Below are 27218 nucleotides of genomic sequence, written 5' to 3' on the forward strand. Positions count from 1 at the left end.
TCGGCGGGACACAGGTGGAACGTGAAGTGATGAAGGCCAGACGGCAGCCGCCGTAGTGTTCGCGGATATCCTGTTTTCCTGCAACCTCCAGACGCTGCGGATTGGCGCAACTGTTCGGTTATCCGCCATGTGCTCACCCCATTGGCCCACTCACTACACGGCTTCTGCGGATTCAACTCCGAACGCTCCTTATTGGTCCTCACCTCGAGGTCAAGCCCCCCCCAACTACAACCTGCCAGCTGTATTCCTCACTTTTGAATCCGAGCACCCGGACTCTGAGTTCCTGTTTCTCCTTCTGAGAGCAAATTCGCATTTCTTCTAGTTGCAGCTAAGCTGCATAGTCACTCTTGGTGAGGCTTCGCCAACAGGTATCTTTTGACCAGATCCCACCTGCGGAGTGGAGAGTCTTGCCTCTGATTGCACCGGGGATCCGCGCTCGTGAGACACGCACACACCACGACACACACACATGAAAACGCACATTGCGCGAACGCATGGCCAAGGAACCACTTGTGCAGTGAAGGTTACAAAGGCGGCCAAAACAAAAAGGGGGAAGAAGAGGCAAGGGAAGGAAGGAAGTGGGAAGAAGCGGGAGAGTAGTAGTGGTAGCCTTTTACATGAGCAGGCACTTGTCCTTGCCCTCGCCCATATCAGGCAGACCCTCCATGCCCTTGAGCAGCTCCTCCAGCTCCGGCATCTGCGGTCCACCCTCGGCACCAAGGTTGAACCCTGTACAGACAGACGTGGTTGGTCGTGCAAGCGCGTAAGTGTTCAGACTGCAGTTGTGCGTGCGTGCGTGCTGTGCGTGCGTGCGTGCGTGCGTGCGTGCGTGCGTGCGTGCGTGCCAAAGGCAAAGGAGGCAAAGACTGACCTGGGGCCATCTCTTGCACGATGTCCTCCGGTGGCTGGCCGTGCTCTTGCATCTGCGATACACAGAAAGAAAAGTTGGCTTGAGGACAGGATTCGCTGACACCATGCGATGAGAGAAACGATAATAGCTGTGGTTATCACATCGGAGTAGGTCGTGTGCGTGCCTCTTGCATGACGTTCATGATCTCAGCCATGGTACTGTCGCTCTCGTAGAGCACGCACAGACGCTGGACGTACTCGAACTGCTTCGAATATCTGAAGGCCATTGGAAGGTGCGAGGCGTAAGCGTAACGGGTGACGCGACACCGCCACACAACAAACAGCCGTAATGGGAGGGAGGCAAAGGCATCACACCTGGCGAACTCTTCTGCCGACACCTTGTCTCGGTTGTTGGCCAACCAGGCCGGGTACTGCAACGGAGAAGTCAGCACACCGTGTTAACGCACAACACAAACACGACGCACGCAACACACACCACCGCACGCGCACGCGCACACGCACCACCACCACCACCACCACACACACACACACACACACACACACACCACACTATAGAGAGGAGTCCACAAGAAGACAAGAGGAGTAGAGCAGAACCTTCTCCTTCATCTGCTTGATGGGTTCGTAGAGGACTTCCTTGGAGAGAAGCGAGCCCATCATCTTCTCCATGATGGAGGCGAACTCGGGGCTGCCCTCGAGCTGCTCCAGCGCCTCCTTCATCATCTCCTCCGAGCCGAGGCCGAGGTCGCCCGGCACGCCCGCGCCGCCCTCCTTGTTGATGGACAGCTCCTCGACCAGCTTCTTGAGCCCGTCCATGAGCTCCGGTGGCAGGTTGTCCAGGTCTGCATCGTCTTCACCCTCGCCGTCGCCCTCCTTCTGCTCTGCGCTGGGTGGCGGGGACGGGGCGGTGCTGGAGTCGGTAGCCGGGCCGGCAGCGGCGGCGGCTGCCGCAGCGGCAGCATTGGCTGTGGCACGGTTCCGCTCCTCCTCTTCGAGATGGTCGAAATCTTCGAGAGCACCTGTGGATGAAGAAGGGCGAAGTAAAGGGTGGGTACGCCAGATCGAGGTATAAAAGTAAATCGAATGCACCACGTCATCAGTGCAGGCACCGATTGGACTCCAATCTCATCACTAAGTTGCTTGTGCATGATCAAGCTGGTGCATGAAGCACGAACTACGTACTTTCCAAGATGTCGTCGAGATTGAAGTCCGCCATTTTGATGATGCAGGCAGGATCAAATGAATTACAAAAATTAGAAAAAAAAGGTACTGGGAACGTCGACACTTGACAAGCTTGGTGTACAAAAGTCCCAAAGTTCGAGGAAGACGAAGCGCCACTTTGGCCGCTCGATTCATCTCTTCATTTCCGGCCACTCGAGGAACAATTTGACTCTGATTCTTCTTTGATTGACGCTGCTGTTCGTTCACATCGTCGAATCATACTTCATCTCCGCCCAATCTCCACCCGATCCGAAATCTGCGTCCAATCATGGCCAATCTCTGTGGCAAAATCGCTGCAAGGGATGCTGGGCGCCTGCTTCCCATCTGTGCTCGTTCCGCTTCGCCTTTACCCACATGCTTCCGCTCGCGGTCCGTAGCCTGCTCGAGCAGTATGCGATCATCATCATCATCCGCACCCTCGGCTTGGGCTCGCCCCCTGCTCCCCTTCTCGCGATCTTCTGCCTCCGCCCCCTACACAACGGTCTCTGCCGCCGAAGAAGCGCCGGCGTTGAGCCCTGAGGCAACAGCGCCTGCAGAGGAAGCTGATGACATGGTGGAGGCTATGGATACCGAGACTCGGCCGCGGCGGTACCCACGCTCGCGTACGTGCCCCGTCGCCATAGTGCAGAAGGAGGTGGAGCCCCGCATAGAGGTGCTGTGGCTGTGCCTCACCGTGTGGTGCCTTCTTGTGCGTGCGCAGCTGCGTACGTGCTTGCGGTCCAGTGGGAGAAGGGCAAGATTACAGACGCGCAGTTCGCGGACGGGCTGACAGAGCAGCTGATCGAACTGGAGATGAGCACCCAGTACCGCCTTCCCTTCGCACAGGTTGCCATGCTCATCCAACAAGCCTGCCGCACGTCGGACGACATCTGCAAACACGTACGCGCCATCCTTCCGCCCACGAGCTCACCCGCGCCCATGGCTGCAAACGTGATGATGAATCCCTGATCTGAGCTAACCCTAACCCGTCAATGCGTGTAGCTTTTGCCGAGGTGCTTGGCACTCTTGTCGCGGATGGGACCAGCGCCGCTCATCAACTACAATCGCTTGATTTCGTTCTTGGCCAAGAAAGGAGACGTACGTTCTTTTCAATGACCAGACGAGACCGATTGGGTCAGCTCTTTCTCTTTCTTGGATGCTCGTGCAAGCAACTCCAACTGACACGGCTCTGAATGAATGTGAAGCTGCAAGCGACGTTGATGGTCTACAAGCGTATGAGGGAGCACAAGGTTGTCCCGGATCGCCTGACCTTGTCCGCGCTGCTGGGGGCCTGTTCCAAGTACCCAGTCCACTTGTTTATCATTGTCCAGTAGTGGACCCTAACGCTTTGAGTGCCCACCCGGAACAGAGGCGGAAACGTGGACGCTGCGTTCAGGCTGTTCAAAAGCCTGATCGAGCAAGGCATCATACCCAACACCACCAACTACAACGGTCTCATCGGCGCGTGCAGCAAGAACAAAAAACTGGTACGTGAGAGCCGTCGCTTTGCCCTAGCCGTCTTCCCGTGCTCCCCTCCTCTGTCTGTCTTTTCCTCAACGATTGGCGCTCACGAATCTGTTGGCAGGATCTCGGTCTGAGCACCTATGCAGAGATGAGGGCGCGAGGATTGCCTCCAGACTTCCACACATTCAACGTTCTCATCGAACTGACCACCGGCTGTGACAGGGCCGAACTGGGTACGGCTTTCGCTCTCCTTCACTTCACGCGCGTGGCTTATATATTTCTCGGCCCTCATTCTACGCAATTTAGCCGCCCGATTCTTCGAGGAGATGGTGACGGAGCACGCGGAGATGGTGGACAACGCGAGCGCGAGACTGCTCGCGCATGTCATTCGCGAATGTGCCAAAGCGGGCAAGCTCGACGACGCGCTACGTGTATTCGATTTGGCCTGTACGCGCACGAGGCTCAAGCCCGACTTGATTGCGCTCTCGTCATTGGTCAACGCCTGCGGTCTTGCAGGAGACCTGGACCGAGCCCGTAAAGTGTTCAAAGGTATGTCCACCACGCGATCCCAACCTCGGAGCTAAGCTCTAGGCCGCTCACGTTCCACCAACGCAATGCAGACATGGAAAGCGTGTACAGGGTGACGCCGAATATTGTGACCTATGGTGGCCTTATACGCGCGCTCGCCACACAGAATCGGCTCGAGGAGGCCATCCAGATACACAAGGTAAGTGAGCGTTAACTCTAAGGCGCATCTCAGATTTCTTCACAAGCTCAGTGACTAGTGCGAGGCCATTCCCTAAATGTATTTTTGCCCTCTTGCTAGGACATGGTGGGCAGGGGGATCGCGCCAAACTCTACCACTTACCAATGCCTGCTGACGGGCGCAGCGCAAGATGGACGAGTAGACCTGGCGCTTGCGACCCTGCAAGAGATGGAGCAGAAGGGCATCCCCTTCAACCCAACGACACTCCCGTTCTTCATAAACACACTCGTCGGGAACAACCAAAGGTACCCCTCCATTGTACCACGTGTGATTGTCTGACACCGTACCAACGGCCGTGTTTGGCTGTCCGACAGCGCTCGCACGCAAGCGGCCAAAGAAATGGACAAGAGCGACATGCTTGCGACGACGGAGGTGCCGGTCGACCGGCATCGTCTCTCGCAGGCCTTGGAGATGGCGGACACCTTCGACAAGAAGTACAACCTCTGGCTCGATCGGGCATCCCTGCACACCCTTCTCCGGGCCTGCGTGCAGACAGAGCAGTGGCCACAGGCCAAGCAGCTCGTCGCACGCGCGCATCAGCGGAGAGTGAACGTCGACGCACCACTTCTCGCCCTCATAAAGGCCCATTGAGTGCGATCAGCACCATTCCACAACCGAACCAAAGAAAGCGAAAGAGACGAAAGAACGAAGGCGAACTCGACCAACCATCTCTTCTTTTGTTTGGCGCGGGATTCGAACCGACGGCCATTGTCGACCAAATCTGCGGAGATTGGGCGAATGGGCGTTGTTGCCGAGGGGCAAATGGCGGCAAACGGTGGTGGGCGGTGTCCAGGCGGTTTCCTTCCTTTCTCCCATCATCATCACCGCATCAAGTCGCAAAATTCAACATGGGAAATCCTGAAGAGTGGGTTGAGATCCTCAAGCAGTGCAAGTACCTGCCTGAGCAGGACCTCAAGGAGCTGTGCGAGATGGTAAAACCACCATTTTGATTGATGATGCGTGGTGTCGAGTGGCGTGAATGGATGGGGTGACATGGAGCTCAAAAAAGAGATGGAGAGAAGCGAGCTGGAGGTGGAGAACGATCCTAATTCCTCTTCTATCTGGCTGTTCCACTCAAAAGGTGAAGGAGCTCCTTCTCGAGGAGTCCAACGTCCAGCCTGTTGCGGCTCCCGTCACCATCTGCGGTGACATCCACGGTCAGTTCTACGACTTGCTGGAGCTCTTCAGGATTGGTGGTGAGATCCCCCAGACCAACTACATTTTCATGGTACGTCCCCTCCTCTTTTCTATATCCTCGGCGCATGCCGTCTAATGGATAGAAATTTCTTCACGCCGTTTGTAGGGTGACTTCGTCGATCGTGGCTACTACAGTCTCGAGACGTTCACCCTCCTGCTTGCCCTGAAGGCGAGGTAATGTTACAATGTCGTCCCCCATTGTTGCTTATGTCCTCCCGAAGCTAACTGATGCCCTCTTTCACAGGTGGCCCGACAAGATCACGCTGCTCAGGGGCAACCACGAAAGCAGGCAGATCACCCAAGTGTACGGCTTCTACGATGAGTGCCAGCAGAAGTACGGCAACGCCAACGCCTGGAAATATTGCACACAAGTCTTCGACTACCTCACCCTCGCCGCTGTACGTTTCGCCTCCTTGTTCCTTGTCATCAAGCTTTCCTTCCTGCCTTCTCCTATCGAGAATCTTCTCCTTTCTTCACGATACCCAACCCAATGATGATAGAATTATATGCTGACTATGCCAATTGCGCATAATCAACGATGGAGCTTCGATTAGTCTTTCTGAAACATCTCTTTCTCTTGTTCTCAGTTCTCTGTCAATCCTTTCTCATTTCTGATCCTGACCTAATTCCTTCCGCATAAACAGCTCGTTGACGGCAAGGTTCTCTGTGTCCACGGAGGCCTCTCGCCTGGTACGAAGATCCCCACAATCTTTCATCATGCCAAATATCCAACTCGAATTGCCGCTCACCAATCATTCGGATTGGTCATCCAGACATCCGCACCATCGATCAGATCCGAACCATCCCCAGAAACCAGGAGATTCCTCATGAGGGCGCCTTCTGCGATTTGATGTGGTCGGATCCCGAGGAAATTGAGACTTGGCAGATCAGCCCGCGAGGAGCCGGTTGGCTCTTCGGCTCCAAGGTCACAGAGGAGGTACGTTGCGATCAATCCTTGCGTGTTATGGTTGGCGAGGCCGTTGCCGAACTCGTACTAATCTTCGTTCTAACAACCTTGCAGTTCACGCGAGTCAACGGCCTGGAGCTCATTTGCCGAGCTCACCAGCTCGTGCAGGAGGGCTACAAGTACATGTTCCCGAAGAAGAACCTCGTCACCGTGTGGTCTGCCCCCAACTACTGCTACCGGTGCGGAAACGTCGCCTCCATCCTCGAGCTCGACGAAAATCTCAACCGCGACTTCAAGATTTTCAACGCCGTCCCCGATAACGAGCGCATGGTGCCCGCTCGCACCACCATGTCCTACTTTGTGTAAATCGCAGCCTCAGCCTGCCTGCAATCTCTTTCCTCCATTCATACATCCTCTCTTTTCATCTTTATTCTTGCCCTCTTTCTCGCGCAATCGCCTACCCAGCGCTCTTTCTCTCCACCGCCTATCAAGACTTGCTCCAAGGACGGCAAGAGAAACGTACGCCAAATCCCCTGTTCCTCAACCTTCCACGTTGTGTGGTAAGTCGTCACGATCGTGATCTTCTTCTCCTGTTTCTTTTGTTTGGTTTGGTTGAGTGATTTGAGCACCCTCGTAAACTTCAGCCCCATGGGGGACTCAAGTCGACTCGAGAGTGCCCTCCGGTACGGCGCTCTGTCTCGCCAGGGTTATGAAGCGTTTGAGTAATCGCACCGGTGGCGCTACCTGCTCCTGACCGTTACTGACGAGAGTTAGACATGTACCGTCTCTGGCCCCAGCCCCGCCTTCTTGTGCCTCCTCCTCTCCCACCCCAATTGTGGGACATGTCTTTTCTCCGCTCCTCCGTCCACCCTCCCACTGTCCCCATCATCGACATTGGGAGGCTGAACTCAGCGTTGGGTGGAGTGGAGCGAAGAGGTCGAAGAAGAAGAAGAAGAAGTTACAGCTCGACGCCATCACCATCTCCAGGCGTCGAGCCAGGCAGTGGTGATTGAGATCGCAGCCCAATGGTGGTGCCCAGGTGCGGCAAACTTCGGCGGAGACAAACACGCAGCAGGAAAGAAGGCCGCCGCGGACACACGCACTTGAACTACAAACGCAACACCGCCAACCCACCTGAACTAAAGCGCAAGTGCAAAGAGTGTGAGTGCCAGGTGGGGAGCGAGCGCGCAGGACCCATAACTACAAAAATCAATCAATCCATACATCCACACACCACACCTAAAGATGGGCCTCACTGAGTCCAAGGGCGAAGGTACGCCTCCTACCCAAGGGAAGGAGAGGAAAAAAAGGAATCAAAAGATGATGGATGGATGGTGGCAGCGACTGGACACGCTAACGCGCGCGGAACCCACGGCAGACATTGTCCCGCTGGGGGAGCTGGTGAAGCAGGACCTGCTGGGACACGGTGCCATGTGCCAAGTGTTCCAGGCGCACTGGACCCCCAAAAACATCCCCGTCGCCCTCAAGCAGGTCAGTCACCCTCGCCCCCTTCGTCTTCGCTTTCGTTACTTTCATCTTTCATTTTTTCATTTCTTTTTTGTATTAAAATGGATAAATTATTTATAATAATTTAATTATCAATATGAAAGTGTGTTGTGGCTGACGGGGGCGTGGGAGCAGATGATGGTGCCCGAGGTGGTGCCCGAAGACTTGGCCGACTTCCGAAGAGAACTGCAACTTACCCGGTGCGTGCTGCCCCACAAAAACAAATCAATGCCACGCTTTTTCCTGAGGACTCACCCAATGGCCATTCGTGCGTGTGCGGTGCGTGTGTGTGGTGCGTGTGTGGTGCGTGCGTGCGGTGAATGAAGAACGATGAAGCATCCCAATCTGGTGTGCCTCTACGGCGGCTGCGCGGAGCCGCCCAACCTGTACCTGGTGATGGAGTTGGTCGCCCACGGCGCCGCCTCCGATCTCCTCCGCACCAAGACCACCGACCTGTCCTGGCCCCTTCGGTTTGCCCCTCCTCCCTCCCCGCTCCTTCCACCACTCACCATCCTTCATTCGACCAACCTTCGCGTGTCGTGTCATGCGTGTCGTGTGATCGTGTGTTGTGTGTCGCCTGTGTTGTGTGTTGTGTGTCGTGTCGTGTGCCAGGTTCCGAATGGCCCTTGATACGGCACTGGGGATGCGATTCCTGCACAGCCAGAAAGTGATGCACCGTGACCTCAAGACGGAGAACCTGCTCGTAATTGCCTTCTCAACCACACGCCGCCTCCATCTCCCACCCGCATCGGCACTCACAAGCGCGTGTCGTGCGCTGTGTGTCGTGTGTCGGCCGCACACAGGTTAATTCGCTGCAGGTGGACGCTGAGACAGTGGTCAAGATTTCCGATTTGGGGATCTCCCGATTCTCCGAAGGCAACGACGCCCTCATGACCATCGGCCGCGGCACCACCAAATGGTAAACCCCCTCCCTCTCCCTTCTCTCCTCATCAAAAGCCTCGCAGGCGATTGGACGAATTATTAAAATTTATATAATGGTGGGCCAATCGCGACAGGATGGCGCCCGAGGTGCTCGAGGGATCCAACACGTACTCGTTTCCGGTCGACGTCTACAGCTTCGGCATCATCCTCTGGTACTCCTCCTCCTCCTGCTGCTCTGTTCACTCGTTTGTTCCCTCGGGCGGGCGTCTCACTTGTGTGTGTGTGTCGTGTGTGTGTCGTGTGTGTCGTGTGTGTCGCGTGTGTGTTCGTGCCCAGGGAGTTCTACGCCCAATCCGCGCCCTACACCGAAGTGCGATCCGTTCTTCGTCTTCCACAGGTATTGGCTTGCTTCGTGTGTGTGTCGTGTGTGCCGTGTGTTGTTCTCATGTTGGGGGTTGGCGGGGATCAGATGATCATCGATGGCTATCGGCCGCCGGTGCCGCATTCGTGCCCGCCGGCCTATTCCCGGCTCATGCAGGACTGTTGGCACGGCGGTACACAATACCCACCATCTCTCTCTCTCTCTCTCGCACTCAGCCACAGCCTTTGTCGCGTTTGCTGGCTATGCGAGCTTGACCGCTGACTCCCCGCGCTCCGCACAGATCCGAGCAAGCGACCATCGTTCGACGAGGTCACCCGACGCCTCTTCGAGATGAAGGACCAGGTAACACATGCGACCGCACACACACTAACGCGCGACCGCACACGCGCATGCGCTGATGCAGGGGCTATTGTGGTTTATACGTAAAATGTGCACAGGTGTGCCCGAACCTGGTTCTGCCGCCGGCGGTGGTGGCCATCTACGAAAAGGGCGAGAAGGGCGGCGAGAAGCCACTGCTGACCTCGCCCAAGCGAGCCAAGCCCGCCGACGCGGCCGCGATCGCAGGCGAGGCCGACAGCGGCAAGAAACAAGAGAAAGAGAAAGCGAAGAAGGAAAAGAAGGAAAAGCGAAAGACCAAACTGAAGACCAAGGAAAAGGAAGACAAGAAGGACAAGACGGCCACGACGACGACCGCCGCCGCCACGTCATCACCGGCGGCAACGACGGTCACGTCGCCCCAGTCGGCGCCGGGCTCGCTGCAGCAGCGCACGGCGGCGGGGGACAATGGATCGGCGTCGGTGGGCTCGATGGTGCGACGATGGGAAGGCGGCGGTGGCGGGGGCTCCTCGCCCGCGCTATCGACGCCCGGCGCCGCGGCGAGTCGAACGGCGCAGCAACCCGCGCGTCCGCCGCCTCGACCGGTCCACTCCGCGTCAATGGCGCACGGCGTTGCGCACTCGCGCGGCGCTGCCGCGACGCCGTCGCACTCGGCGAGCCCGACGTCGCCGCCTCTCGCCCGGACTGGCCGAGCGGCCACCGTCTCCGGCCTCCCCACGTCGACCGCCCAAGCACCGGCCTCGGGGAGCGCTGCCGTGGGCGGGTCGGCGATCGATGACAACAAGAAGAAGACGGGCAGCTTCTTGCCCCTCGGCATGTTCGGCGGCAAGAAGAAGATGGAGAGCACCCGAAACTGAAGAAGAAGAAAGAAGAAAGAAGAAAGAAGAAGACACGACCTTATAACAACTCACACAACGTTGGTGTGAAAGAGAGAGAGAGAGTAATAAATCATTATTTACTTGTACACTTGTGCGAGTGGCACAGGAAAGAGAGAAGCGATAACAAAGAATGAAGAGAGAGAACGAAAAGGGAAGAGTCGGGGGGCGCATATGTGCTGCGTGGCGTGGGTTTGGTGGGGAATCAATCACGGGGCGAACGCTCAGTGGTGGTACTGCTGGATGAGTCTGAGCACGTGCGGGTAGATGTCCACGTTGGCGTCCTCGGCCCACAGGAAATCGACGTGCGAGTAGGTCGGCTCGAAGTGCTCGAACACCGCCGGAGGCCCTGTGTGTGCGTGCATTCGACATCAGTCGATGCGCACGCAACAGCGCACACGCAACAACGCTCGCACACGCACCACCGCACACGCACACGCACACGCACAAGCACACAAGAAAGCGGTCGAAGACGTACTGAGCTCCTTCTTGAGGCGCGCGACGTCGATGGGATCGGCGAGGTAGTCGTTGCCGCCGGTGAAGAGGGCGACGGGCAGCTTGGGCGGCATCTGCGAGAGCAGGTACGGCGGCGGCGTGCGCTGGCCGTAGCGCTTCATGTTGCCCGCCTCGCCCCAGTCGTACCGCTGGAAGGCGTCCGTGTCCGCTCCCTGCGACCTGTTGTCGACACAGCGCACAAGGGGCCACACAGATCAGTCACGCACACGCACACGACACACGTGCAGAGGGCACTGGTACCAATGGATCATGTTGAGCACCGAAGTGGGGTTGGGCTCGTAGCGGAGGTAGTACGCCAGCCTGCACGGTCGCATTGCGTAAATACCGTGTGTCGTGTTGTGTGCATAGAGGGAGGGCGAACCGAGACTGGTTGGTCTCGACGGAAGGACCCATGAGCGCGGTGAGCACGTTGTTGCAGATGGGCGGGTAGAGCGTGCACACACTGTACAAAAGAACGAAGGAAGAACGGAAGAACGAAGAGCGAAGAACATCAGCGAAAGAAAAGAAAAAGGAGGGTGGTGTGGGTGGTACTCGGGGATGAGCTTGAGCAGGGCGGTGGGAAGGTTGAACTCATTGACGCCCAGCAGCAGCAGGATCTCGATCGGGTCCAGGTGGGAGAGCGCATTGAGCAGCAGCACCTTCAGGTGGCCCACGTACGCCACCTGAACGCCACCACCACGCCGCCCACAATCATCATTAGACCGCACATACCGCACACACCGCGCACACACACTGCACACACCGCGCATGGCGACGCAAAGGGACGTACGGGAGCGAGGGCGACGAACACGTCAACGCGATCGGCGATCGAGTTGTTGGCCGAGAAGCCGGCGAAGGCCTGGATGGTGCCCTCGGAGTGGCCTACGTAGGCGAGCGTGGCGGCGCCGCTGGTGGCGAGCACAAAGTTGATGTTGGCCGGCAGATCGTACTGCGCCATCTCGTCGTAGGTGAACTGCCAGAAGGCGGGCTCAGACGGGTTGAGGACCTTGTGGCGCATGCTGTACCCGTTGCCTCGGTTGTTGCCCAGCCACACCTCGTAGCCTGAGAACACGCGAGTGTCAGCGCACACGACACGACACACGACACGCACACGCACACGCACACTACACATGCGACACGCGCGGCGACGAAGGGATGGAGTAGTACCCTTGTCGGCGAGGATGAAGGGGAGGGACTCGTCAGGCGGGTTGAGTACGAAGCCGTTGGCGTTGTCGGTGAGGCCGTGCTGCACCAGCACCACGCCCCTCCGCGCTCCCTGCACGGCGACGACAACACAACGTTGCGGTGTGTCAGACGTCATTCACGCTTCATTGGTCCAACCCAAGGACATGTTCCACACAACGTTGCACACCAACAAACAAAACAAATAGTGACGACTGTCGGGCCACCGAAGCTTGGAATGAAAGGAATGCAGTCCCACCGGGGCCACGGTGGGAGGGCGATAGCGGTGGATGGGAGTAGAGGAAGAGAAAGAGGGGAAGTGTGGGGGGGGGGAGTACGGGGGTGCGGTGGTAGATGCGCTGCAGGGAGAGCAGGTAGCCGTCCTCGGTCTCGGCCCAGTAGTCGTCGCATCTCTGCAAAACAATGAAAATCAAAACAAATCACCAGCAAGTAATTGAAGAAAAAGCATTGATGCAAGCTGCAGCCTCTTATGCAAAGGTTAAAAGAAGATGGCCAAAGAAGGAAAAGATGAAGGAGGTGGTTAAGAGGCGAAGAGGTGGGCGTACGTAGCCGTAGTCACGAATGATGCCGGTTACGTTGGACGGGTAGGCGTGTGCGGTCGAGGCCAGCATGGCCACCACCGCCAGGGCAAGTGCCACCACGACGCACGTCGTCCACTTCATCTTCTGCTGCTTCGCTCTCGGGGGGAGTGAATGCTGGTGAAGGGAAATGCCGATAGCTCAGGTTAGGGCGCCTTTTGTATGACTTCAGCGGGTGCCGACGGCACCAACCACCGCACGGCACGTCGGGCTGACGTCACCCACAACCATCTCCGGCATTGAAGTTGTGCTCCACAATTCCAGCAGCATGAAGAAGCGGCGACATTACCTTTGTTGGGCCAAACATCAGCATTCCACGGCGTGTGTTGCACATTCACCCAGTGGGGCATGTTGACACAACCAATTGTTGCAAACCTGTTCTTGCAAGAAAAAAGTGAGATATATCATTGCAGACCTTAGCATCAGCCCTTGGTTGCCTGCTCTGTCTGTGGACTTCACCAGGCACCCCTTTGCACTCTCACTCACTGGGCGCACCAGAAAGCGGAAGAATCGGAGCTAATAGGACAGAAAGGTGGATAAATCCAGAATTGGGAGCCCTTCATTCATGAGGACAACAGCAACAAAGTGGGCGAAGAGAACAACAGCAACGGCGACCTGTGCGAACGAACACCGTTAGAGATTACTTTACTCCACGGCTTGCCGCTTATCTGCTGAGGTAAGGGGTCTCGACGGCTAAGGGCTCTTGCCTCCCGCCCTTCTCCTCCCGCTCCCCCGTTTTTTTCGATTCTCTCCAATCTCTCCCCTTCTTGTTTATGTGGGGGGGGGTGGCGGTTCCTTCGCTTTCGTTCTTTTTCGTTACCCCCCCCCGACCTAAACTCATTTCGCCATTCGCCCCCCCCCCCCCGAACCACGCGAAGGGAGTGACGAAGGAAGGGAAAGGCCGGGAAAAGGCCGGAAGCACTACACGCGCGCGCACGGCATGTCGGTGGCGTCCCTCAATGCGACCCTCGAGGAGCAGAAGCGGCTCAAGTACGACGCGGCACTCGAGGCCGAGCTCCGCAAGTGGATGGCCTCCGTCCTCGGGGTGCGCTCTCCGCCGCACTTCCTTCCTTCCTTCTTTTCTTTTCCTTTCTTTCTTTCCTCATCTTCGCTCTTCCCACGTGGCCCGCACGAACTTACTCGTCCCGCCGGCGGTGGTGGCCACCGCACGACGCACCGCCCCACAGGAGCCGGGGCTCGCAGACGTCTCGAAGCCGCTCCAGCAGCTCCTCAAGGACGGATCGGTCCTGTGCCGGTACTCGCTTGCTCGCTGGCTCCCCATCTCCACCAAAAGGCTGCCTTTTGCGTCGCAATCTGGCTGACTCGAGACACTGCGACTGGTCGTCGTCGTTGTCTTCGTCGTCTTCGTCTCTTCTCTCTCTTTCTGTAGACTGGCCAACAAGATGCACGCAGGGCTCGTGACACGCATCAACGCCTCCGGGCTGGCGTTCAAACAAATGGTAAACGGCCTCATTCTCGGCGTGTCGTGCGTGTCGTGCGTGTGCGTGTGTCGTGTGATGCAAGAGTCCGGAGCACTCTCGAGACCTAACTGGTGGTGTGGCTCTCAAATCAATGCGAACAGGAAAACATCACACATTACCTGGCGGCGTGCCAAATGTTGGGGTTCCAGCCGGGTGAGCTGTTCGACACCACCGACCTCTACGAAGACAAGGACATGATGCGGGTGCGTGATGTCACCGCCCCCCCATTAATTCCCTCTTTCCATTCTTCGCGTCGCGTCGCATCTCAGTACTCACTGGCGGGCGCGACACTGTCGCACGCAGGTCCTCCAAAACGTGAACGTACTCCGAAAGTTTAGCGAAAAGTACGACTCTGCCGCCGTGAGGTACGACAGTTCTCTCCAGTTCGCTCCCGCTCTCGCTCCGGCCCTGCGCGTGTGTGGGCTGAGAAAATTTGTTGCAATCTCTGTCAGCAAATTGGTGAGCGAGGCCAAGGAGCAGGCGCCGCTGGCGAGCGGCGGCTCGGGTTCGAGCTGGGGCTCGACATCATCGAAGGGGCGCAGCAAGTCTAGCGTCCTCTCCCGCCCCACGGTCCAACGCAACGCCGCGGCCTCGGCCCCCAACTCGCCCGCGCTCAGTGCGCAGCTGCCCTCTCTCTGAGTTCGAGCAAGTCACAGGAAACCGCTAACCGCACACGCACACGCACCACCGCACACGCACACGCACCACCGCACACGCACGCGCACATGCACACGCATCATCGCGCACACCACCGCATGCAAACGGTGCTACACAGAGGAAGAGACTCCGGTGGGTTCGCCTGCAGCGACGACGGCGACGAGCCCCGCGCAAGCCGGTCCGACGCACAAGCGGTCGGGTTCGGCCTACAGCCGAACCCCGACGTACTCGCTCAAATCCAACGACTCCTCCTCCTCCAGCGCGTCCCTGGGCAGCCCCTCCACAAGTACTACCGCACTCCTTTGTCACCGTTCGTCGTCGTCGTCGTCGTCATCATCATCACTGACTGACTGACGACGTTGTGGGCAGGTCGAGCAGCGGTGATCGAGGTGTCTTCGCTCCACGACGATGTTGTGACCAAGGAGGAGTTCAAGTACTCGCTCGAGGTCGAGGTAAGGCCGACTCTGTTCGAGACTCCAGAGCACCAGGTCCCTAGGTCTCTATATCTCGAGGGTGCTGACCGGTGTGTCGGGGTGGTGTTCCCAGGGAATCGCCCAACGGTGGATCGAGGCGGTGCTCAAAGACAAGTTCCCCGCCGGGGTCACCTTCGCCAACGCGCTCAAGTCCGGAGTGATTCTCTGCCGGTACTGACCGTCTCTCTTGCGCCAGAGACCACCCACGAGATTGTCGCTGTTCTGGGGGTTGTGTTTTTTAACTCCGACATGTGAATGTTATCGACGACTGCCGCAGATTAATCAACGCCATCAAGCCTGGCAGTGTGTCCAAGATCAACACGGCCAACATCGCCTATCTGCAGATGGTACGTTCTACGGCGTGAAGCGCGTTCTTGGTCGTTGGCCGCTGCCGACGATGCTGACACGTGGTTTTTTTCGGCTGTGCGCGTGGGGTTGTCCAGGAAAACATTGAGCACTACCTCAAGGCGTGCGCCGCGTTTGGGCTGCGCAACAGCGACCTCTTCGACACCACCGACCTCTTCGAGGCCAAGAAGATGTCAATCGTACGCCCAACCCCTTCTCGCACTGCGCCTCTCTGTCGGTGACGATGACGATGACGATGACGATGACGATGACGATGACGATGACGATGACAACAATCACTGTGGTCGCTGACTCGATTGCAATCGTGTTGCGCGCACACGCGCCTCGCAGGTGTTGAGCCACATCGTGGTGCTGGGCAATACTGTCAAGAAGCTGGACACGTGGCGCGGGCCGGTGATCGAGGACAGCAAGCACGCCAAGAACCTCTGGGCCGAGTCCCTCAACATGAACGAAATCAACGAGGCCGACCTCGACAAAGGTGTGTCGCATGCGTGCGTGTCGTGCGTGTTGTCGGTGGTGACTGACGGATCGGTCATTGGGCAGCGGAGGAGAACAAGCCGATCCCGCCCGAGCAGCAGGAGTGGATCGACTGGATCAACGACCAGCTCGCCAAGAGGAGCTGGAAGCCCATCAAGAACCTCACCACCAATCTCAAGTCCGGCGTCGTTCTCAATCGACTGCTTGAGGTGCGTGTATCATGCGTGTCGTGTGTGTCGTGTGTCGTGTGTGTCGTATGTTGTTGAGTTTTGGGGCGCAGCTGACGGTCGATGTGGTGTCGGGTGAGTGTAGGTGTTGCTGGGGCAGGACGTCGTGTATGTCTCCGAGCCGAAGTATCTTTGGCAGTACATCAACAACGTCACCGTCGCCCTGCGCGTGCTCGCCGGACACACATTCGAGCTCGTACCCGGGTGCACTGCGCGAGGTACGCTGCCTTCTGCGCTGACACCATCGTTCGTTCGCTCTCGAATGAAACCGACACGGCACACACGATACACACGACATTGGTGCAGACATTGTGAACGGGAATGTGAAGAATGTGATGGTGTTGATGAACTACCTGCGCGACAAGTTCGACCTCGAGTTCCTGTTCAACAAGGTGATGGGCGAGGACATCGACGACGACGAGATGGACTCAATCGAGTCCGACACCCTCCAGTGGTCCATCACCCCCACCTGGCTCCCCGAGCCACCCGCGCCCCCCATCCACGCCGCCGCCGCCTCATCGTCCTCGTCTTCATCGTCGACATCGACCCCGCCGACCACGCCCAGCGCAACCCAGCCGGCCACACCCGAGCACAAGGCGTCGCCGCGCCAGCCGGCGGCGGGCTTCATCGGACGGCCGAGCGAGGCGGCGACGTCGCCCCGCCGCCTGCCGGGCGCGCTGGACCTCAGTCCACGCCCCACCGCCGCCAAGCCCCAGCAGCAGCCGCCGGCGGGCTCGCCTCGCGTGGGCACCACCCCGCCCGCCTCGCCCCACCGGACCGCCGCCGCCGACGCGCAGCCGATTTTGTCACCGCGTCAGGCCGGGCCTACGACCGCCGCCCGCGCACCGCTGTCGCCGCGGCTCGCCCCGGGCGCCGCGCCCGCGCAAAAGCACCACACGGCGCCTGTCGACGCCGTCCACGAGATCAAGCCGCAGCCGCAGGCCCAGCCACTGCAGCACGCCAAGCCCGCTGATGGCGTGGCAGCGCAGGCCGCGGCCCAGCAGCGGCCGCTGTCGCCCCGCGTGATGGCCCTGACCACGCCCGTCGAGGCCCCTGCGGCTGCGGCGGTCGATGGCGGCATCGAGGCGTCGCCCAAGCGGCAGCCGCGTACGCGGTCGCACCGGGAGAAGAAGGAGAAGAAGCTGGAGCGGCTGCGGGAGAAGAGCATGTCCGACCGCGACCTGAAGAAGCAGGAGACGTTCAAGCGGAAGGAGGAGGAGAAGGAGAAGCGACGCGAGGAGAAGGAGCGGAAGCGGGAGGAGAAGGAGCGCAAGAAGGAGGAGCGCAAGAAGCGGAAGGAGGAGAAGAAGAAGCAAGAGGCCGACACCGTCAAGGCCAAGAAGGGCAAGCACCGCAAAGGTTCGCACCCCCACCCCACACATTCTCTCCTGTGCTGCTTTGTCTTAACCGCACAACCGCACACGCACACGACCACACACGCACACACGCACGCACACGTGAAGCCCTTTCGCTGGGTGGTGCTGGAGCGGCGGAGATTGTGGCGCCGGCGCCGGCGAAGGCCACCAAGGGCAGCTCCATCTCGGTACGGCGCACGATCCACCGCCTGAAGCCACAAAGCAGTGGCCTCTGACGCCCTCCAATTTGCAGAAGGGAACGAAGAAGGCGTCAATCGGAAGGGCCAAGGGCGCCATTCTCGCCGAGGAGACACATGCGGCCGCCGCGTCACAGCCCGCCTCGACTCAGTGTCAGCCCGCCACCGCTGGTCCTTCGGTCGCGCCGGCAGCATCTGCTCCTGCTCAGGTCGCGGTACGTCCTTCATTCTTCTTCGTTCTTTTGGCGCAGCAGTTTAATTTACCTCCGCTTCGCAACTGCAGCAGCAGCCCAAGCCCGCCGCCGCTGCCGCTGTCGCGCCGCTTAGCCCGCGCGGTCAGTGGGGCCAGCCCGCACAGCAGACTCAGCCTCAGCCGCAAGCCACACGGACCGCGGCGGTTCCGTCGATCGACCTCGGCACGGCCGTGTCGGCAACGGGGCGGCCCGTGGGTCCCGGCTCGGCCGTGCCCGCCACCGGAACCCTCCGCCGGGCGGCCCAAGCCGCAGCCGGTACACCTTTTCGTCCTCCCTTTTAGCGCCGACGTCTCAGCATCATCGCGGCCGGTTCGGGCTAACACATGATCATTTTTATTTTTATTGTGCGTGTGCGTGTGCGGGTGCGGTCGTGTGCGCAGAGCTCAAGCGGGAGAAGGCGCGCATCGTGGTGCGCAAGAGGGTCGTCGACGAAATCCTCTCCACCGAAGCCTCGTATGTGCGCTCCCTGGAGATCGTGGTCAAGGTACCGTGTGTGTCGTGTGCGATGTGTGTCGTGTGTCATGTGCGTGTGCGGCGTGTGCGTAAGCTAACTCTCAAAACACAACAGCAAGTGCTTACTCCGCTGCGAAGGGCGTCGGCAAAGGTGCTGAGCGACGAGGAGACGGAGGTGGTGTTCATGAACATCGCCGGCCTGTTGACCCACCACCTGCGCTTCCTGGACCTCGTCAAGGAGCGCGTCTCCTCGTGGAGCCCGCGCTCGACCATCGGCGACGTCTTCCTCTTCAACGTACGTCCCTGCATTCCTCACATTCCTGACACAACACCGCACACGCACACACTCACCGCACACACCGCACTCACACGCACCGCTCTGTGCAGACCGACTTCATCAAAGAGTACGGAGGCTATCTGAACAAGTACAACACGGCGCTGGTCACGATGCGCCATCTCGTGGAGAAGCGGCCGGCCTTCAAGCAGATCAAGGAGGCCTTCGAGTTGGAGCAGCTCAAGACGACGTCGCTCACGCTCGACGCCTTCCTGATCATGCCCGTACAGAGGCTGCCCAGGTTCGTTTTTCTCACGTGCTCTATTCAATCGCACACGCACTCACCGCACGCACCGCACTTAACGCACTCACTCACCGCACACGCGCAGGTATGTGTTGCTTCTCAAGGAGCTCCTGAAGTACTCGAACCAGACCCACCCGGACTACGCCTACCTCGAGCGCGCCCACGCCAAGGTGAAGGCCGTGCTGGACGAGCTGAACCGGGGCATCGACGAGGAGGCCCACGTGCGGGTCCAGAAGATCATTTCGATCGAAGACGACATCGAGGGACTGCTCGAGCATCTGGTTCGTCCGAAACACACTCGCACGTTCTTTACATAGTGGCGTGGAATGCTGACTATGTGCAAACCGTGTGGTGGTCGTGCAGTCGGACGGCCTCTACCACCCGCAGCGTACGCTGGTCCGCGAGGTACGATTTCCGACTCATGTGTCGTGTGCGTGTTGTGTGCGTGTCGTGCGTGTCGTGAGGTCTTCGGGGCTGATCTGGCGATGGTGTGGTGCAGGGACTTCTCAATCTGCGGATAACCCATCGCGGCGCTCGGCGGAAAGACAGCATGCGCTCCTTCCAGGTACCGTCTCGCCTGAGTGTCGGACTCAAGAGGGAAACTAGACTAAACTAAACCAACTCCTCCGATTCAGAAACAATACTACTTCTTCGCCTTCAATGACCTGATCGTCTGCTGCGGCAAGCGCGAGCCGGAGAAAGCGTCCAAGGGTACGCGACAGTCGTGTGTTGTGTATGGCGCACCACACACACGTGCGAAGCTGCGCGTGTTTGGACGTTGACACGCTCGCAGCTGACTGACCCTGGACTGTAGGCGGGAAGGGCAAGGGAAACGCGGACCCCGAGGGCGGTAAATCGTTCCGCTATGCCGGCAGCGTGCGCCTGAGCGAGGTGCGCCCCCCCCCCTCCTTTATCTCTTCTCACTCACCGACTCACTTGTCCTCAACCCACACGGCCTAACTTTCGCTCTCGTGTCGCGTCGCTCAGGTCGTGCGACTCGGGGACGGCGTGGCGGTGGACAACGACAACGCGGAGGCGATGCAAAGCAAGCTGATGCACATCCAGTTCGCCTTCCACGTCGAGACCGAGCACGTGGTACGTAGAGCCTCTTTTCCCGATCGTGCTTTGTTGTTTCTGATCGAACACACACGACACACGACGCACACCGCACACATGAATCCATCCAGGCGTGGACGCTCGTGTGCAGCTCGGAGCAGGAGAAGCAGGCGTGGCTGAGCATCGTACGCCAGGGCGCCACCAACGCCAAGAAGGTCTAGCGCACCCCAGCCAGACCCACTGTACCACCACCACCACCACCAATAACAATAAATGGAGATGAGTTGATTTTTTTGTCTTTATTGGTCTAGAAAAGAGCTGTTTAGATGGCGGCACAGCGCGCATCTGCGGTTGTGTAGCGCCGTGGACGCGGTTGGTTTGGACGTCGAGTCAGAGCTCTAGACGGCTTCGCCGGGCGTCACGCAAATGATGTAGATGGCGTGAATGATACCTGGTGGGGCGACAGAAAAGAACGAAGGTGAGCGCGAGGAGAAAGAGCGAATGCGACTGGCGACACAAAGAAAGCAAGAAAGATGTAGTGTGTGATGGGTATGTGGTGCATGTGTGTACCTCCGATCCAGAGTCCGAATATGCAGAGAAGCAGATTAATGAGGAGGTTGATGCCACAGCCGCGCTTGATGAGGACCGGCACGGGAGGCAGGATGATGGCTAGGATGCACAGCAGGATGTCTACGAGGGTGGCCATTGTTGGAGAGGAGGGTGGAGGTTGTAGGGTAGTGGTTTTGAGTAGTGAGTAGTTTGTTGGTAAGTGATGAACCTCCACCGGGTGTCCCTTTTAAACTGAGGCCCTGCGGGGCGTTCGCGGGCGAGCTCGCGCGGCTGCCTTGTCAACATGGGATGACTTTTCGATCGGTTGACCCTGAGTTCGGTCCAACTGCCCAACCGCAACGCTCGTCCAAACTTTATCACGGCGAAAATTCACTGGTTTCATTGTTCGTATCTCTTCTCTCTCTAGCTGTTTACATCGCCCAGCACTCTCTCCACTCAGTCATCTGCGTCACAATACAAATCTCTCCACTATCTATTCTCTCCCTCTTGTTTGCACTCAACACAACAGGGGAATGACTGTCCGCAAATTGTCCACCTGGCCAGCGAGAAGGCACCTCACCGCCAAGAAGAGAACTCCCTCGCAAACACTGGTGTTCGACTCGCTCAGCTCCCGTTGAACGGGCCTTCTTGTCTAGAAATATGTGTTTAAATATATATATATATATATATATAAATAAATAACTAAATAAAAACCCAACCACGCAGTCGGGAGGGCGGGCGACGAATCAGACGGTGGAGAGAGGGATGGTCTCGTTGACGCAGGCGAGCAGGGTGGTGGCCAGCTGTTGCGAGCCGCGGCGCACTTCGCGGCCCACGATGACCAGGCCCAACAGAAAACCGACCCCCTATGTAGGCGGCGAAACGCGAGGGTGAGCGCCTCAATGGTCAATGAGGAGGGTGGTAGACCAGATGGTGGTTCAAGGCACCTTGACGATGCGGGTCAGTTTGGTCTTGGACAGGAGCTGCTTTGTCCCGGCGTAGTCGTAACCCACGTTGCCCAGCTGGATGGCTTTGGTGCACAATCTGTGGCCCTGAGTCTCGCAGGTCTGTCGCACTGCGCTCGAACTCGTCAGTACTTTGTTTGATTGTTTGTTGGCTCGGATGAGTTATGGGTGAGCGAGGAGGGAGAGACGTACGCAAGTAGTGCAGGACCAGCGAGGTGTAGCCAATGGACGAGTAGGCCGTCCACAAGAGGACATGGAAGGCGACTTGGCCCGCCTTCAGCACGGGCATCCGAGACCACCCTGGTAGGGGCGTCCCATCCCCTGCACCACACAGCCAACAGAGTGGCGGTGAGGGACGAGCCAGGCTGCACACGCACAGCGACAGGGGGTTTGGCTACCTTGAGGAAGTGGTGTGTAGAGGCTCTGGTCGATTCGTTCAACCCAGGTACTGCTGCACTTGCTTATGGCTGCACGCCCGTGGACGCGTATACATGTTATTCAGCGTTGATTTGAGCGCACGTTCCAAGAGTAGTGAAGGTGCTCCCAATGGGAGCAGCCAAGAAGGCATGATGCGGCCACGTACCCAAGCTAAGGAGGTTTACTGGAAAATCCTTGATCAGGTGGTTCCACACCAGGTACTGCGAGGCGCCCGACAACATCTGATAGACACCAGACAGAGGACAAGAAGAGAGAGAGCGAGAAAGGGAAAGACTATTGTGAGCAGGGCTGTGGATCGTAGACGAAATGGACCTCAACAGATAGAGAGAGAGGTACCTCCTCCAGGAAGATCGACGTGTGTAATCGGACGTTGTTGAAGAGGCTCAGCTTGACCAGAGCCTCGGGCGGGATCGGCTTGCGGTCGAGAGGGCACGACAGGTTCACGACCGCCCACTGTGCCGGTGACAGGATGTCGCACACGCAACCCGAGATGAGACATGCACAACTGGACGAACGGTAGGAAGATGTAGAAGAAGAAGTAGTAGTAGAAGGCGACCTGTCGCATGCACGCCAGATGGAACACATGCTTGTCGTTGCAAGGCAATCGTAGAACGTCTCCGCCCTCCGCCAGCGGCTCTGTACAAATGGCGCAGACGTTCTCTTCGTCCTCTGCGCGCGACCATGCATCATGGCTGGCCAAGCAAGCAGAAGATGCAGCTGAGAGGAGAAGAGAGGAACGTACCATCATCGTTGAAATCGTGCACGTGTGGCAAGTTGTCCTCTGCCGAATCCGCCTTCAGATCGGCCTCATCGATAAGATGCACCCAACAGAGCACACGCCGGCCAAATTGGCCCACCAGTACGTAGCATTCCCTCACCACATCCATCACCTGCACGAAACAAGCGACAACATTCGTATGAGAAATCCTGTCACTCCGCAGGTGCGAGATGCGAGATGCGGTACCTATACAGTCGCAATGTACAAATTTACACGGTTGCCCAGACTGGCTCGCTGTATTGCTCTTCTACTGACGTCCCTTTGATCAGCGCCTTTTGATTACGTCGCAATCTTTCTCTTGTTTTCAGTTTTCAGTTCTTTTCTTTTCCCCTTTTCCTTTTATTTTTCGCCCGGCCACATAAATAATCCCTCTGGACCCTTCTGCGCGTGGTACCACTTAGTCGTCGTCCACCGTACCCTCTTCTCGCATCGCCTTCTCTGTGAACAGCTCCGTCTTCTCCTGTAGTGATGATGTGGCGGGGCTGGCGCGTCAGAGGCAGAAGAGAGGTAAAAAGGTGGAAGTTTGTGTGGCCACTAACCTGAGCTGGCCAGCCAGGCCACAGCATGTGACACACGTCGCCGCCCTCATCAAAGGGTCCGTCCAATCGCTCGATGTTGTGGTGAACATGGAACAAGTCGGGACGACGATAGTAGCACATCGTCAGGAGGGTCTCCTCCGTGCCCAGACAACCTGATGATGATGATGATGATTATGGGAATGTTCAGGTGCGACATACGTGTGAGCAAGAGAAAGTGCGCAATCAGATCAACAATGAAGAGTTGCGTACCGAGCTCGAGAGTTTTGTTGATGACGTATTCGTAGAGTGCAGCCACCCTCTCCAATGGCTTCCTTTGGCCTCCCATCAGCCAACCTGTGTTACATCAGTCACACTCACGCGCGCGCACACACACACACACACACACACCAACTACAACTAGTTATAAAGAGTCGTACCCTTCGCGATGTAGCATGGTGACACGTCGTGTGTGAGCTTGAGCATGGCTTCGCGGTAGCACCCGTGCAGTTCATTGCCGATCGCATAGCCGGTGAGGGTGATGAAAACCTTGTCCAGATAGAACCTGCAAAACACGCCACATAGCATCGTCCAGCACGCCGCGGTCAGCTCATCGTCGTCTCCGGTGCAACAACAAGTGAATCGATGCAACGCAACACAACGCGTACTTGACTTTGGGCTTGAACTCGTTGAGGTGCATGCCGGAGAAGGGATTGAGGCGCGGTGTGCAGATACCGCCCGAGTCGAGCCACACGAAGTAGCGCGTCTTGAACGGGTTGAGCACGGAGAGGTCGCGCAGCCACAGCAGCTTGTGGCTCACGATCGGATTGTAGAGGTCGCTGTAGCCCTGCGGCACGTTCTGCAGCCACGGCGTGCGGTTGATCCACCAGTCCGACTGGCGGATGGTCTCCATCGAGTTGTAGAACTTCCACGCTCGCAGCTCTTCAACCTCGACGAAGCGCACGTGGACGCCGTCGTAGAGGTGGTCCTTGACGTAGTCGTAGTACTTCTTCTGGATGATGATCTGCACCTTCTCCGGGCGGAAGTTGGTGAGGAAGCCCTTGAGCTGCTCGAGGTAGTCGGCCTCGAACGTGTAGTTCTCGATGCCCATGTGGGTCTTACGGTTCATGTTGATGATGGCGAACAGGAACGTAATATCGTCGGAAAGTCCGTCATTCTCTTCGTCATCTCCAGCTCCATCTCCACCTCCCTCGACCATCTCTTCATCCATTAAATCCTCAGGCAATGTTCGTGGCAGATGATCATCCGAAGAGGACGGAAGGTCGGTGGGGCAGTAGGTCTTGGAGAGTTGGTAGGACACCGCCAACACGAACGCCACAAAGAGCAAGAGGGCTGCCGTTCTGCCCTGCATCTTTTACAAAGATTTGGCTAGATCGAGGGGACCCGAGCAGGATAGCTGTCTTCCGTGGAGGGAGAAACTCTTCCTCGCTCCAAGATTTGAAAGAATGAGTTGAGTGCAGGGGAGAATGAGTGAAGGAGAAGATGCTACTTTGGCCAATCTTATTTGTTGTTCGCCAAGGGACACAAGCGGCCCTTGGCTTCGAACCCGCGCATCCCACGTTGTCTACACAACCAGCGCAACAGGCAACCAAGCCCAGCTGTTGGAGAAAGAAGTGAGCTTGCAGGTGAGCCTGCGACGCGTGTTTGGATCGATTAGGAGAAGACCAGGCACCAGCTCAAGATGCAGCAGGGTGGGCTTATAGAAAAGGAACTGGATGACCTTTTGGCTTCCTTCGATACTGGCCCAAACGCCAACTACTCGGCAGGTTCGCCCCCCCCCCCCTTCCGTTTATGAATCGCCAGTCAATTGGGGGGCATCTGGATTATTTGTGAATCTCTCGTCCCAAACGGGCTTGCACAAAGGGCAGCGAAGAAGCTAATCACTCCCTACACAGAGTTTTTGGATCAATTCATCACCGACATCGGCGGCAGCGGCCCTGTCTCAGACAGTACTAAGGGTACCCTCTGCCCCTTGTCACAAGACCTCCTTGCATAAGTGCCACACCTCTGTTTCTGCACTGCTCCTTGGCACCTCACGCTTCTCCTTGCACGCAGTCATCACTCCTTTCAAGCCACCTGCCGATGTGCTTGAGATGGTACTTGCTGCCCTTCTTCAATTGCCATTGCCTTGTCCAGGCCTCCCCTGACACTCTCCCTGTCCGTGTGTTGTGTGTGCGTGCCATCAGCAAAGTAAAGGAAAAGAAAAGGACTCTGAGGATGTGTGGAAGGCTGTGAATGTGAGGGTACGACGTCGAACCACCGTGCACACATCCTGCATGTTCGCCACCAGCTGCGATGGTCACCAACTACTTTGCATTACTCGCACCAGGAATCTCAAATGAACTCGGCACGCTCGCTGGACACCTTGTTTGAGCTCAACCAACTCGCCGCGGTCAATAAGCAGGCGGCCAAACCTGCTCCTTCGGCCGACTTCAAGGCCGTCAAGTTGGACAGCAAGAGCTCTGCGGCTCCGGTCTCTCTCGGTATGCAACTTCCTCCAACGTTGCGTTTGTCTGCCGTTGCCGTGCCCGGCTTACCTTTGCGTGATGGGCGTTAGACTCGCCCGACGAGATTGCAGCTCTTGAGCGAGAGTTGGGCCTTGCCCCAGGGAGCACTACGCCCAGCAGGCCTCAACAGCAGCTGCCCGGTTTAAACAGGCCCGTATTGGGTAGCCAGCCGGCACCCAAACCTGTTCCTACTGCTCACCGACCGGTAGAACTGTGATGTGGCTGCGCTTTGGTGGTGTAAGGTGCGAGAATGTTGGGCTCAACTCTTTGTGCTATTGTGGCATCGCAGGATTCGTTCGTGTTCGAAGGCGATGCCGAATTCACCAATCTGCTCCAGGAGATCTCGCCGGCCACCATCCGATTCGTGGGTAAGACCCACAGGTCCTCTGGCCCGCCCGCTGCGCCCGCCCTCAGCAGCCCTGGCACCACCAGGCCCACGCCCTCGCCGGGTTCTGCCTCTCCAGTGGCACCTGCGCCGCTCTCCGGGCGACGGGCCGCGAGCCCGATGGTGAAGGTCTCCGTCGATACACTCGAGGTACCTTAAGCCTCCCTTAGCCCACCACTCCGGCGATCAAGTTCTCACGGTATGCGCAGGATTTGGACGCGATCGAGCGCGCACTTCTTGGTGAGGGTGTGACCTCGCTCGGCTTCGAAACAATGCGCCCCCGGTCCAAGTGTACGTCTTTCTCTCCTCATCCATAAGCCCGGGATAACGATGGTCTTAATGGCTAATTGTGCGCTGACCGTGTTTCCCCAGCAAACACACCGGCCCCTGCCCAATCTCCTGCACGCACACCTATACCCGCATCACCGACGCCTTCTCAACAGGCGGTCGACGTCCTGGACGTGTTCGACTCCCTTGACAAGGTCATTTCCGTGTCCGAGCAGATGATTGCCAAAGGTTCGCCTGGCCTTTCACGTTTGAGGCTCCGTCAAGCCCAGTTCTTCTTGCTTCCATTCTCTGATTCCTTTCTTGCATCTTGTGTCGTGCCTCTCCTCCAGAAAAAGACCTGAAATGGGCAGCTGATACGAACGCGCAAACGGTACCAGCTTTCGTTTCTACGCTCACGAACATTAATGCTTATATTGAAACAATTCGCCCTCATTGCGGAAACTCTCTTGCGTGCACAGGTCGAAGCAACGCTCTTGAGCAACTCGCCTCGTGGCCCGCGATCGTCGGGCTCGTTCGCCCCAGCCGGGAGCCTGGTCGCAG

General features: G+C 57.9%; 9 protein-coding genes and 1 pseudogene across 9 annotated transcripts; 5 read left to right on the forward strand and 5 right to left on the reverse strand.

The window, feature by feature from the left end:
* Positions 1 to 613: 613 nt before the first annotated feature.
* Positions 614 to 2083, reverse strand: ACA1_028650 (Peroxin 19 (Pex19), putative; the record flags this gene model as incomplete). The annotated part of the gene is made up of 6 exons (XM_004338390.1): positions 614 to 729; positions 872 to 923; positions 1047 to 1125; positions 1225 to 1280; positions 1465 to 1886; positions 2050 to 2083. 6 exons carry the CDS (start codon positions 2081 to 2083, stop codon positions 614 to 616), a joined length of 759 nt encoding a protein of 252 aa, XP_004338438.1.
* A 555-nt stretch (positions 2084 to 2638) lies between these two features.
* Positions 2639 to 4888, forward strand: ACA1_028660 (annotated as a pseudogene).
* A 257-nt stretch (positions 4889 to 5145) lies between these two features.
* ACA1_028670 lies at positions 5146 to 6767 on the forward strand (the record flags this gene model as incomplete). Its single annotated transcript, XM_004338391.1, has 7 exons — positions 5146 to 5229; positions 5379 to 5525; positions 5601 to 5668; positions 5739 to 5892; positions 6139 to 6184; positions 6268 to 6431; positions 6516 to 6767. The coding sequence occupies 7 exons, from the start codon at positions 5146 to 5148 to the stop codon at positions 6765 to 6767; spliced, it is 915 nt and encodes a 304-aa protein (XP_004338439.1).
* Positions 6768 to 7646: 879 nt separating this feature from the next.
* ACA1_028680 (protein kinase domain containing protein) lies at positions 7647 to 10364 on the forward strand (the record flags this gene model as incomplete). The annotated part of the gene is made up of 11 exons (XM_004338392.1): positions 7647 to 7674; positions 7780 to 7892; positions 8043 to 8107; positions 8234 to 8377; positions 8520 to 8610; positions 8711 to 8826; positions 8924 to 9001; positions 9126 to 9159; positions 9259 to 9343; positions 9452 to 9513; positions 9609 to 10364. 11 exons carry the CDS (start codon positions 7647 to 7649, stop codon positions 10362 to 10364), a joined length of 1572 nt encoding a protein of 523 aa, XP_004338440.1.
* A 242-nt stretch (positions 10365 to 10606) lies between these two features.
* On the reverse strand, positions 10607 to 12742 carry ACA1_028690 (hydrolase, alpha/beta fold domain containing protein; the record flags this gene model as incomplete). Its single annotated transcript, XM_004338393.1, has 9 exons — positions 10607 to 10731; positions 10861 to 11057; positions 11139 to 11198; positions 11260 to 11340; positions 11430 to 11560; positions 11668 to 11939; positions 12045 to 12153; positions 12398 to 12472; positions 12626 to 12742. 9 exons carry the CDS (start codon positions 12740 to 12742, stop codon positions 10607 to 10609), a joined length of 1167 nt encoding a protein of 388 aa, XP_004338441.1.
* An 856-nt stretch (positions 12743 to 13598) lies between these two features.
* On the forward strand, positions 13599 to 20453 carry ACA1_028700 (RhoGEF domain containing protein; the record flags this gene model as incomplete). Its single annotated transcript, XM_004338394.1, has 28 exons — positions 13599 to 13703; positions 13846 to 13913; positions 14049 to 14118; positions 14289 to 14342; positions 14443 to 14504; positions 14592 to 14755; positions 14945 to 15082; positions 15166 to 15284; positions 15343 to 15440; positions 15547 to 15616; positions 15713 to 15814; positions 15966 to 16113; positions 16179 to 16321; positions 16425 to 16557; positions 16646 to 17698; positions 17803 to 17882; positions 17948 to 18106; positions 18175 to 18400; positions 18526 to 18629; positions 18714 to 18893; positions 18986 to 19173; positions 19262 to 19457; positions 19540 to 19581; positions 19676 to 19741; positions 19812 to 19887; positions 19991 to 20067; positions 20164 to 20271; positions 20364 to 20453. The coding sequence occupies 28 exons, from the start codon at positions 13599 to 13601 to the stop codon at positions 20451 to 20453; spliced, it is 4119 nt and encodes a 1372-aa protein (XP_004338442.1).
* A 177-nt stretch (positions 20454 to 20630) lies between these two features.
* Positions 20631 to 20938, reverse strand: ACA1_028710 (uncharacterized protein; the record flags this gene model as incomplete). Its single annotated transcript, XM_004338395.1, has 2 exons — positions 20631 to 20683; positions 20803 to 20938. The coding sequence occupies 2 exons, from the start codon at positions 20936 to 20938 to the stop codon at positions 20631 to 20633; spliced, it is 189 nt and encodes a 62-aa protein (XP_004338443.1).
* Positions 20939 to 21527: 589 nt separating this feature from the next.
* On the reverse strand, positions 21528 to 23071 carry ACA1_028720 (zinc finger, C3HC4 type (RING finger) domain containing protein; the record flags this gene model as incomplete). The annotated part of the gene is made up of 8 exons (XM_004338396.1): positions 21528 to 21647; positions 21729 to 21856; positions 21939 to 22067; positions 22145 to 22213; positions 22330 to 22405; positions 22521 to 22637; positions 22741 to 22853; positions 22927 to 23071. The coding sequence occupies 8 exons, from the start codon at positions 23069 to 23071 to the stop codon at positions 21528 to 21530; spliced, it is 897 nt and encodes a 298-aa protein (XP_004338444.1).
* A 288-nt stretch (positions 23072 to 23359) lies between these two features.
* Positions 23360 to 24849, reverse strand: ACA1_028730 (uncharacterized protein; the record flags this gene model as incomplete). The annotated part of the gene is made up of 5 exons (XM_004338397.1): positions 23360 to 23422; positions 23538 to 23653; positions 23751 to 23834; positions 23918 to 24042; positions 24146 to 24849. 5 exons carry the CDS (start codon positions 24847 to 24849, stop codon positions 23360 to 23362), a joined length of 1092 nt encoding a protein of 363 aa, XP_004338445.1.
* A 513-nt stretch (positions 24850 to 25362) lies between these two features.
* On the forward strand, positions 25363 to 27189 carry ACA1_028740 (uncharacterized protein; the record flags this gene model as incomplete). The annotated part of the gene is made up of 8 exons (XM_004338398.1): positions 25363 to 25456; positions 25554 to 25594; positions 25685 to 25741; positions 25828 to 25971; positions 26295 to 26540; positions 26834 to 26906; positions 27008 to 27048; positions 27137 to 27189. Coding segments are annotated over 8 exons (749 nt in total), but the record flags the coding sequence as incomplete, so codon positions are not given.
* Positions 27190 to 27218: the final 29 nt, after the last annotated feature.

This window comes from Acanthamoeba castellanii, assembly GCF_000313135.1.
Source record: "Acanthamoeba castellanii str. Neff unplaced genomic scaffold scf7180000084473, whole genome shotgun sequence".
NCBI classification, from domain to species: Eukaryota; Discosea; order Longamoebia; family Acanthamoebidae; genus Acanthamoeba; species Acanthamoeba castellanii.